The following is a 12,271-nucleotide window of genomic DNA, read 5'->3' on the forward strand; positions in this document are numbered from 1 at the left end:
GTATTCAGACCCCTTGACTTATCCACATGTTATGTTACATTAAAATAAATCAAAACTGATTAAATTAATCCCCTAAAATCAACACACAATAATGACAAAGCAAAAATGTTTTAAAATTTTTCGGGAAATGTATTAAAAATAAAATAGACACTTTTGACATTTCAAGTCTGATAGCAAAGGGTTGATCATTTTTTTCAACTTGATGGGAGTCCACCTGTGGTAAATTCAATTTATTGGACATGATTTGGGAAGGCACACACCTGTCTATATAAGGTCCCACAGTTGACAGTGCATGTCAGAGCAAAAACCAAGCCATGAGGTTGAGGGAATTGTCCGTAGAGCTTCGAGACAGGATTGTGTCGAGGCACAGATCTGGGGATGGGTACCAAAACAATTATGCAGTATTGAAGGTCCCGAAGAAACCAGGGGCCTCCATCATTCTTAAATCAATGAATTTAGGAAACACCAAGACTTTTCCAAGAGCTGGTTACCTGGCAAAACTAAGCAATTGGGGGAGAAGGACCTTGGTCAGGGAGGTGACCAAGAACCGGATGGTCACTCTGACAGAGCTCCGGAGTTCCTCTGTGGAGATGGGAGAACCTTCCAGAAGGACAACCATCTCTGCAGCATTCAACCAATCGGGCCTTTATGGTAGAGTGGCCAGAAGGAATCAACTCCTTAGTAAAAAGCACATGACAGCTTGCTTGGAGTTTGCCAAAAGGCACCTAAAGGACTCTCAAACCATGAGATGTTTCTCAGCAGCAGGGACTGGGAGACTAGTCAGGATCAAGGGAAAGATGAACAGGGAGATCCTTGATGAAAACCTGCTTCACAGCGCTCAGGACCTCAGACTGGGCCGAAGGTTCACCTTCCAACAGGACAACGACCCTCAGCACACAGCCAAGACAATGTCTTTGAGTGGCCCAGCCAGAACCCGGACTTGAACCCTATCGAACATCTCTGGAGAGACCTGAAAATAGCTGTGCAGCGACACTCCCCATCCAATCTGACAGAGCTTGAGAGGATCTGCGAAAACGCCCCAAATAGAGGTGTGCCAAGCTTGTAGCGTCATACCCAAGAAGACCCAAGGCTGTAATCGCTGCCAAAGGTGCTTCAACAAAGTACTGAGTAAAGGATCCGAATACAAATGTATAAGTGATATTTCAGTTGATTTTTAATACATTTGCAGTATTTCTTAACCTGTTTTTCGCTTTGTGGTTATGTGGTATTGTGTGTAGAATAAGAAAACAATTACAGCCATTTTAGAGCTAAAAATGTGGAAAAAGTCGGGGTCTGAATGCTTTCTGAATGCGGTGTACATTGTATATATCCATGAAGTACTTTCAGCCAAACTGTACATCTTTACTGTATATTAATGTGTATTTCCATGTTTTCCATTGTTTGTCAATAGGTTCTACAAGCACCTGGACCGTGGGTACAACACGTGTGCTAGAACAGACTTCTACTTTACTCCTCTGGCTGCTTCTAAACTGGCCAAGAAGAGAGAAGAGGCGCTGGAGCGGGTCAAGAGGGAGGCCGAGCAGAAAGCCCGGGAGGAGAAGGAGAGGGAGAGGGAGAAGGAACGAGAGAGGGAACGGGAAAGAGAGAAGGAGCAGGAGAGAGCTGCGGTGAGTGGTTTGGTGTAAATTTGTCTTCATGTCCAACATCAACAGTTGTGAGAAAAAAAATTTAAGATGGAGGATGATACGTTTTTCCAATGACATCAATCAATTTGTGGACAATGCCTCCTCATTGGTTAAAATCACGATGCACGAACACATAGAAACACCTTTTTTTCACAATAGTTGTTGTTCACAACTATTGTTGTTGCCGTGGTGCTGGATTTGAAATGTCCCTTTAACTTTACATTCTGTTCTAAAACATCCTTTATGATTATTTGTCTAACTGCTCACTTATAACCTGTTATAACCTCCTTACAACCTGTTATAACCTCCTTACAACCTGTTATAACCTCCTTACAACCTGTTATAACCTCCTTACAACCTGTTACAACCTGTTATAACCTCCTTATAACCTGTTACAACCTCCTTACAACCTGTTATAACTTCCTTACAACCTGTTATAACCTGTTACAACCTGTTATAACCTGTTACAACCTGTTATAACCTCCTTACAACCTGTTATAACCTCCTTACAACCTGTTATAACCTGTTACAACCTGTTATAACCTGTTACAACCTGTTATAACCTCCTTATAACCTGTTATAACCTCCTTATAACCTGTTACAACCTGTTATAACCTCCTTACAACCTATTATAACCTCCTTATAACCTGTTACAACCTGTTATAACCTCCTTACAACCTATTATAACCACCTTATAACCTATTATAACCTGTTACAACCTGTTTCAACCACCTTATAACCTATTACAACCTCCTTATAACCTATTACAACCTCCTTATAACCTATTACAACCTCCTTATAACCTGTTATAACCTCCTTACAACCTATTATAACCTCCTTACAACCTGTTATAACCTCCTTATAACCTATTACAACCTCCTTATAACCTATTACAACCTCCTTACAACCTATTACAACCTCCTTACAACCTTTTATAACTTGTTATAACCTCCTTATAACCTGTTACAACCTGTTATAACCTCTAAAACCTATAACCTTTATTACCACCTTAAACCTGTTATAACCTCCTTAACCTCTAGCATCGAGCAATCCCGTATCCGGGAGCGTAATCATAGCCTCAAGCTCAGTACCATAACGCAACGTTAACTATTCATGAAAATCGCAAATTAAATGAAATAAATATATTGGCTCACAAGCTTAGCCTTTTGTTAACAACACTGTCATCTCAGATTTTCTAAATATGCTTTTCAACCAAAGCTACACAAGCATTTGTGTAAGAGTATTGATAGCTAGCATAGCATTTAGCGTAGCATTCAGCAGGCAACATTTTCACAAAAACAAGAAAAGCATTCAAATAAAATCATTTACCTTTGAAGAACTTCAGATGTTTTCAATGAGGAGACTCTCAGTTAGATAGCAAATGTTCATTTTTTCCAAAAATATTATTTGTGTAGGAGAAATCGCTCCGTTTTGTTCATCACGTTTGGCTAAGAAAAAAAACAGAAAATTTAGTCATTACAACGCCAAACTTTTTTCCAAATTAACTCCATAATATCGACAGAAACATGGCAAACGTTGTTTAGAATCAATCCTCAAGGTGTTTTTCACAGTTCTATTCGATGATAAGTCATTCGTGGCAAATGGGAAAATACACGCAGCTGGAGATTACGCAATAATTGCAACGGAGGACACCAAGCGAGCACCTGGTAAATGTAGTCTCTTATGGTCAATCTTCCAATGATATGCCTACAAATACGTCACAATGCTGCAGACACCTTGGAGAAACGATAGGAAGGGCAGGCTCATTCCTGGCGCATTCACAGCCATATAAGGAGACAATAGAAAACAGCGCCTTCAAAATCTGGGGCATTTCCGGTTTGAAATTTCATCTTGGTTTCGCCTGTAGCATGAGTTCTGTGGCACTCACAGATAATATCTTTGCAGTTTTGGAAACGTTAGAGTGTTTTCTTTCCAAAGCTGCCAATTATATGCATAGTCGAGCATCTTTTCCTGACAAAATATTGCACTTAAAACGGGAACGTTTTTTTTATCCATAAATTAAAAGAGCGCCCCCTATATCCAAGAAGTTAAACCTATAATAACATCCTTATAACGTTTATAACCTTTTACAACCTCCTTATAACCTCAAACCTCTTATAACCTTTTCCAACTTATTATAACCTATTATAACCTTTTCCAACTTATTATAACCTATTATAACCTTTTCCAACTTATTATAACCTATTATAACCTTTTCCAACTTATTATAACCTATTATAACCTTTTCCAACTTATTATACCCTATTATAAGCTCCTTATAATATGTTACAACCTTCTTAAAGGTTATAATAGGTTATAAGGTGGTTATAAAAGGTTGGAAATGTTTTGAGGTTTTAATAGGTTGTAAGGAGTTATAACCTGATAGTGTTTACAACCTATTATAACCTGTTACAACCACCTTACATCCTATATCTTTCTTACAACTTGTTATACCCTCTTTATAATGTGTTGTAACCTCTGCACGTATCTCTCTCTGTTCCAGAAAGCCTCCAGTTCGTGTCATGACGGTCGTATGGGTGACCCCCAAATGGGTGGCTCCGCCCACATGCGTCCTCCCTTCGACGGCCCCCCTACCTCCATCGCCGCGGTGCCCCCCTACATCGGGCCCGACACGCCCGCCCTTCGCACCCTCAGCGAGTATGCCCGCCCCCACGTCATGTCCCCGACCAATAGGAACCACCCCTTCTTCGTCTCCCTCAACCCCAACGACCCCCTGATGGCCTATCACATGCCTGGCCTCTACAACGCCGACCCGGGCATGCGGGAGCGCGAGCTGCGAGAGCGGGAGATGAGGGAGAGAGAGATGAGGGAGAGGGAGCTGAGAGAGAGGATGAAGCCTGGGTTCGAACACAAACCCCCGGAACTAGAAGGCATGCACCCCTCGGCGAACCCCATGGAGCACTTCGCCCGACACGGGGCCATCTCCTTACCATCCATGGCGGGACCACACCCCTTCGCCTCCTTCCACCCAGGTCTCAACCCCTTGGAGAGGGAGCGTTTGGCGTTGGCCGCGGGACCCCAGCTCAGACCAGACATGAGCTACCCGGAGCGGCTGGCGGCGGAGAGGCTGCACGCCGAGAGGATGGCGGCGGTGGCCAACGACCCTATCGCCAGGCTTCAGATGTTCAACATCACGCCTCATCACCACCAGCACTCCCACATCCACTCACACCTGCACCTTCACCAGCAGGACTCCCTGCACCAAGGTCACGCTATTCCCATCAAACAATACTCTAATACACTGGATACAAGTCTTCTAATCCAATCAAACGGCTGTAGCATGCAGTGACCAATCATAATCTGTTCTAAACGGATTTACCCGGAACATGTTTATGATGACATTTAGAATAATTCTGATGTATTGTGATGTATGTTTAAGTGTACACTGACCATGTGATTGTTTTGACTCTGTGCAGGCGGTGGTGAATGTCTTGTGTGCCCTCCAGGTTCGGGGGGGCACCCCCTCGTAGACCCCCTGGCAGGAGGCCCCCACCTCGCCCGCTTCCCTTACCCACACGGCGCAATCCCCAACTCCCTCCTGGGACAGAACCCACATGAACATGAGATGCTGCGACACCCCGTCTTCGGTAAGAACGTCAACCAACAACATGTCAATATCAGACACTGCCGAGCTGTACTGAGCCAAGCCGTACTGAGCCGAGCCAAGCTGTACTGAGCCGAGCCGTACTGAGCCGAGCTGTGCCGAGCCATACTGAGCCGAGCCAAGCTGGGCCGAGCCGTACTGAGCCGAGCCATACTGGGCCGAGCCGTACTGAGCCGAGCCAAGCTGGGCCGAGCCGTACTGAGCCAAGCTGGGCCGAGCCGTGCCGAGCTGAGCTGTACTGAGCTGTACTGAGCTGGCTTGGTCACACAAATCATAGTTGCTGGAACAGGGCAATGTCAAAAGAAAATATCCGAGCCAGAGCAGGTTCTGGGTCAACGCTATAGTGTTGAGGGATTTATCTACCACAGTGGGATCTCTATTCGTCGTCAAGCCCGTTGTCCTGATCCTGTTGTGCGTTCCTCTCTCCAGGTACTCCGTACCCCCGGGACCTTCCTCCCCAGATGTCCGCAGCCCACCAGCTCCAGGCCATGCATGCCCAGTCTGCAGAGCTGCAGCGGCTAGCTATGGAACAGCAGTGGCTGCATGGACATCACCACATGCACGGTGGCCCACTTCCTGGCCAAGAGGACTATTACAGGTCAGAGACACACGGAGACACATTCTGAACGACACCGCTGCTGAATGACACGCCTACTGAACGATACGCCTACTGAACGACACACCTCCTGAACGATACGCCTACTGAACGACACGCCTACTGAACGACACGCCTACTGAACGACACACCTACTGAACGACACACCTCCTGAACGACACACCTCCTGAATGACACACCTCCTGAATGACACACCTCCTGAATGACACGCCTACTGAACGACACACCTACTGAACGACACACCTACTGAACGACACACCTACTGAACGACACATTCTGAAAGACACACCTACTGAACGACACACCTACTGAACGACACGCCTACTGAACGACACGCCTACTGAACAACACGCCTACTGAACGACACGCCTACTGAAGGACACATTCTGAACAACACGCCTACTGAACGACACACCTACTGAACGACACACCTCCTCAACGACACGCCTACTGAACGACACACCTACTGAACGACACATTCTGAACGACACGCCTACTGAACGACACGCCTACTGAACGACACACCTACTGAAAGACACGCCTACTGAACGACACGCCTACTGAACGACACACCTACTGAACGACACACCTACTGAAAGACACACCTACTGAAAGACACGCCTACTGAACGACACGCCTACTGAAAGACACACCTACTGAAAGACACACCTACTGAACGACACACCTACTGAACAACACACCTACTGAAAGACACACCTACTGAACGACACGCCTACGGAAATACACGCCTACTGAACGACACACCTACTGAACGACACACCTACTGAACGACACGCCTGCTGAACGACACGCCTACTGAACGACACGCCTACTGAACGACACGCCTACTGAACGACACGCCTACTGAACGACACACCTACTGAACGACACACCTACTGAACGACACACCTACTGAACGACACACCTACTGAACGACACACCTGCTGAAAGACACACCTGCTGAAAGACACGCCTACTGAACGACACGCCTACTGAACGACACGCCTACTGAACGACACACCTACTGAACGACACGCCTACTGAACGACACGCCTGCTGAACGACACGCCTACTGAACGACACGCCTACTGAACGACACGCCTACTGAACGACACGCCTACTGAACGACACACCTACTGAACGACACACCTACTGAACGACACACCTACTGAACGACACACCTACTGAACGACACACCTACTGAACGACACACCTGCTGAACGACACACCTGCTGAAAGACACGCCTGCTGAAAGACACGCCTACTGAACGACACGCCTACTGAACGACACGCCTACTGAACGACACACCTACTGAACGACACGCCTACTGAACGACACGCCTGCTGAACGACACGCCTACTGAACGACACGCCTACTGAACGACACGCCTACTGAACGACACGCCTACTGAACGACACACCTACTGAACGACACACCTACTGAACGACACACCTACTGAACGACACACCTACTGAACGACACACCTGCTGAAAGACACACCTGCTGAAAGACACGCCTACTGAACGACACGCCTACTGAACGACACACCTACTGAACGACACACCTACTGAACGACACACCTACTGAACGACACACCTGCTGAAAGACACACCTGCTGAAAGACACGCCTACTGAACGACACACCTACTGAACGACACACCTCCTGAACGACACACCTCCTGAACGACACACCTCCTGAATGACACACCTCCTGAACGACACGCCTACTGAACGACACACCTACTGAACGACACACCTACTGAACGACACACCTACTGAACGACACATTCTGAAAGACACACCTACTGAACGACACACCTACTGAACGACACGCCTACTGAACGACACGCCTACTGAACGACACGCCTACTGAACGACACGCCTACTGAAGGACACATTCTGAACAACACGCCTACTGAACGACACACCTACTGAACGACACACCTCCTCAACGACACGCCTACTGAAAGACACGCCTACTGAACGACACGCCTACTGAAAGACACACCTACTGAAAGACACACCTACTGAACGACACGCCTACTGAAAGACACACCTACTGAAAGACACACCTACTGAACGACACACCGACTGAACAACACACCTACTGAAAGACACACCTACTGAACGACACGCCTACGGAAATACACGCCTACTGAACGACACACCTACTGAACGACACACCTACTGAACGACACACCTACTGAACGACACGCCTACTGAACGACACGCCTACTGAAAGACACACCTACTGAACGACACACCTACTGAAAGACACAGACACGTTTGAAAAGACTTAACCACACACACACACACATTCATTACAAACACATTGACAGAGGTGGTCTAAACAGCATCGGTCCTTAGATGAGATTTAAAAATAAGATTTATTACATTATTTATTTATTATTAAATTACAAAAACTAATATTAAACATAACATAATATGGTTTAATCTGATAAATTCTTGTTGCTAATTTAAAAAGATTTTCCATTTGTGTGATTTTTGTAAGATCATACAGACGTTTCAAGTGATCTCGAGTTCCAGAAATGGACTCCTTTTACAGAAAAACCTGATGGCAAGTGATGTTTTACCTTAAGAACTAACTCCGCACTTTTGCATTTTTCAGAGAATGTGACCCCATAGGGTCTCTATATATATATATATATATAGTCACTGTTTTATATGGGTTGTGAAGCAAGTCTAATAACATTTTTAATTGGGTGAATTATAGACATGTTTCTTAGCAATTATACTGCAATTATACTGCAATTATACTGCAGTGATGAAATGTTTAAATGCACGCTTGTACAACGATTTGCAGCCGGCTTTGTTCCAGGTTCTCCAGCTTGTGATCGTCTTGTAATACAATACCGCCTGTGAGAATATCAGTGTGCATATAAACCTTTGGGTGTTTTCAGTTTTATTTCTAAACTTGGGACACGTGAAGTTAAATAAGAGTTGGCGACGTTAAACATGTTTTTTGTTGTTGTTGTTTGTTGTGTTTTGTGTTTTAGCCGCCTGAAGAAGGAAAGCGACAAGCAACTGTAACTGACCAATGGGGGGGGGGGGACGCGGAGACACGCAGGAAGTTGCCTAGGACACAGGAAGTAGTTACAGAACAGTCAGTCAATCAAAGGAAACCTCTGCTCCTCCAAAACACATTTCTCCTTACAAAAACAACGGAAGAAGGAGAGGAGGGTTGTTCTATCGTCTGTTTTCTTTCCTTGTCTGTTGGGGGGGGGGCGTTTTTTTTTCTCAGTTTCCCCCCCCCCCACAAAAACATTAAGAAAGACTGTGTTTGGTGTAACTATAGCCTTCAAGTAGTGACAACGACCTCGAGACTGCATGAAAACTACTGTAAAGCTTCCACAACGTGTTTCGTAGGTGGTAGAAATGCAAGACACTTTGTCACTGTTGCTAGTCGACGGGGGGAAGACGAAGACCAGTAAAAGCATCGTTCCAGACATTATAGCCGCGGAAAGATCCAGAACAAAGTGCTATATTATTTTAATACATTGTTGGAGGTTTTCATCATTTTTTACGAAAAGCTGCAGCATAACGTTATTGAGTCTGTAAATAGTATATCTATATATATATATACACATACATATATATATATACATATCATTATTATTATTGTTACTAGGTGTGGACTCGGAACCAAGTCATTTATAAACCTCCAATACGTTATTGTGTTCTGAAGCATTATTCCATGTTTTAACGGGGTGGGGGGGCAGACGGTGGTCCCAGACCTGATATACCTTTGACACCTATCATTATACACCCCTTAACAAGCACCTGATTGGCTAGCAGAATGCCTGAACTCACTGTGTTTTTGAGGTAATGATTTGACACACTTGAAGAGGAGAGTGATCTATGGATCAGCATACTCTCCTTCCCTGTTCTGCCCTGCCCTGCCCTGTCCTGTCCTACCCTGTCCTACCCTGTCCTGTTCTGCCCTGTCCTACCCTGCCCTGCCCTGTCCTACCCTGTCCTGCCCTGCCCTGTCCTGCCTTGTCCTGCCCTGCCCTGTCCTGCCTTGTCCTGCCCTACCCTGTCCTGTCCTACCCTGCCCTGCCCTGTCCTACCCTGTCCTGTCCTACCCTGCCCTGCCCTGTCCTACCCTGCCCTGTCCTGCCCTGCCCTGTCCTGCCCTGCCCTACCCTGTCCTGCCCTGCCCTACCCTGCCCTACCCTGCCCTGCCCTGTCCTGCCCTACCCTGCCCTACCCTGTCCTGCCCTACCCTGCCCTGCCCTGCCCTGTCCTGCCCTGCCCTGCCCTGCCCTGTCCTGCCCTGTCCTGCCCTGTCCTACCCTGTCCTGCCCTGCCCTGCCCTGTCCTGCCCTGCCCTGCCCTGCCCTGTCCTGCCCTGTCCTGCCCTGTCCTGCCCTGTCCTACCCTGCCCTGTCCTACCCTGCCCTGTCCTGCCCTGCCCTGTCCTGCCCTGCCCTACCCTGTCCTGCCCTGCCCTACCCTGCCCTGCCCTGCCCTGCCCTGTCCTGCCCTACCCTGCCCTGCCCTACCCTGTCCTGCCCTACCCTGCCCTGCCCTGCCCTGTCCTGCCCTGTCCTGCCCTGCCCTGCCCTGCCCTGCCCTGCCCTGCCCTGTCCTGCCCTGCCCTGCCCTGCCCTGCCCTGCCCTGCCCTGCCCTGCCCTGCCCTGCCCTGCCCTGTCCTGTCCTGTAGTTTACAAGCCCCTGATGCAGACACCATCTAAAGCACTCAAAAGAAGACTGTATTAAACCCTTCAGCGCTTATCATTGGTTTTGACACTCGACTTCAGTGTCGACTCAACAAAAGGAAGATTTTTTATTTTTTTTGAAGATTAGGCAGATATTTAACCCAGGTTTTACGTTTTCTTTTCAAATGTTTTAAATTATCGTTGACAAAAAGTGTATCTAAACTACGTGAGGCCCCAACATGCCTTGTTAAATGTGTTCTGACTGTGGGTGAGTTGCTAGAGGTAACCAAAGGTGGTGGTTATGATTAGTATTTTCCTCCCTCTACCTGGTCAAATGGTCCTGACTGCTACAGTTGGAAACCTCCGATCAGATCGTCCTCCAGAGCAGTGTGCTGTGCTGCCATATTCACTGTGACACTAACGGGCCTAGCTACATGGGAGGTGGGGGTCCAGACACTAATGGGCCTAGCTACATGGGAGGTGGGGGTCCAGGGCTGGAACCAGACACTAATGGGGCCTAGCTACATGAGAGGTGGGTGTCCAGACACTAGACAGTAAAGTTGTAATATCCTGTCAACCCCCTCCTGTCCTGTGTTAGCCCATGTTTGAGTTCCTTCTACTCCTCTCTGGTCCCATCCATGACCTCTGTCTGTCCGTTTGTCTTCCATGCTCCATCACTCTTGTCTTTTACTCTTCTCCCCTTCCTCCTCCTCCCTCTCTTCCTCTCCTCCTCCAGCCTTTTAGTCCATCCCTCTCCTCCTCCTCCCTCTCTTCCTCTCCTCCTCCAGCCTTTAGTCCATCCCTCTCCTCCTCCTCTTCCTCTCCTCCTCCTCTTCCTCTCCTCCTCCTCCTCCCTCTCTTCCTCTCCTCCTCCTCCTCCCTCTCTTCCTCTCCTCCTCCAGCCTTTTAGTCCATCCCTCTCCTCCTCCTCCTCCCTCTCTTCCTCTCCTCCTCCAGCCTTTTAGTCCATCCTCTCCTCCTCCTCCCTCTCTTCCTCTCCTCCTCCAGCCTTTTAGTCCATCCCTCTCCTCCTCCTCCCTCTCTTCCTCTCCTCCTCCAGCCTTTTAGTCCATCCCTCTCCTCCTCCTCCCTCTCTTCCTCTCCTCCAAACCCTTGGATGTTTAGTGTTGTCAATTGTTTAGCTTCTCTTTCAAAGCGGAAATAGCAGAATTTATATATAAAACTGGTATCTTGAAGCTTATTGTATATATTAGTAGTCGCCATGGGGATGACGACACGACAATGTAAACAAAAAGTAGAAATAATACGAAAAGTTGTTTCCTGTTCTCTTCCATTTGAGTATTTTGTATTTTTTTTTTTCAAAAATTTGTGGAATTTAAAATAAATGACTAAGTTACACCACAAGACTTTTGTTATTGGGTTTTAATTTAGACGTTTCCTGTTGGTAATGTATGCTAGAAAATGTTTTCTTTGTCATTATTGGATACACATGCAATCTGGCAGCAGGCACGCTTCAACGACAACAGCTGTCATTTAGAGAAGCTATTATTCCTCTAGTGCCGACTGAACGTTACTCCGGAGATAATGTAGCCCGGTGAATCCAGACTGAATGTTACTCCAGAGATAATGTCTGGATTCACCGGGCTACATTACCTCCGGAGTAAAGATCAGTGGATTCACAGGGCTACATTATCTCCAGAGTAACGTTCAGTCTGGATTCACCGGGCTACATTACATCT

General features: G+C 47.0%; 1 protein-coding gene across 12 annotated transcripts in view; it reads left to right on the top strand.

Annotated features, from left to right (window-relative positions):
* LOC109879797 (arginine-glutamic acid dipeptide repeats protein) overlaps window positions 1-11,936 on the top strand; it is a 327,004-nt gene extending 315,068 nt beyond the window's left edge. For 10 of the 12 annotated variants that reach the window (XM_031803817.1, XM_031803818.1, XM_031803815.1 and 7 more), the window contains 5 exons: window positions 1,412-1,628; window positions 4,150-4,873; window positions 5,084-5,254; window positions 5,701-5,869; window positions 8,906-11,936. In XM_031803817.1, the coding sequence (XP_031659677.1) occupies window positions 1,412-1,628; window positions 4,150-4,873; window positions 5,084-5,254; window positions 5,701-5,869; window positions 8,906-8,939 (1,315 nt within the window). In that variant the 3' untranslated portion in view covers window positions 8,940-11,936. Of the gene's footprint in view, window positions 1-1,411; window positions 1,629-4,149; window positions 4,874-5,083; window positions 5,255-5,700; window positions 5,870-8,400; window positions 8,467-8,905 lie in introns of all 12 variants that reach the window. The other 2 variants (XM_031803820.1, XM_031803821.1) reach the window with 2 other exon arrangements.
* Window positions 11,937-12,271: the final 335 nt, after the last annotated feature.

This window comes from Oncorhynchus kisutch, linkage group LG24 (genome assembly GCF_002021735.2).
Source record: "Oncorhynchus kisutch isolate 150728-3 linkage group LG24, Okis_V2, whole genome shotgun sequence".
In the NCBI taxonomy this organism is placed as follows: Eukaryota; Metazoa; Chordata; class Actinopteri; order Salmoniformes; family Salmonidae; genus Oncorhynchus; species Oncorhynchus kisutch.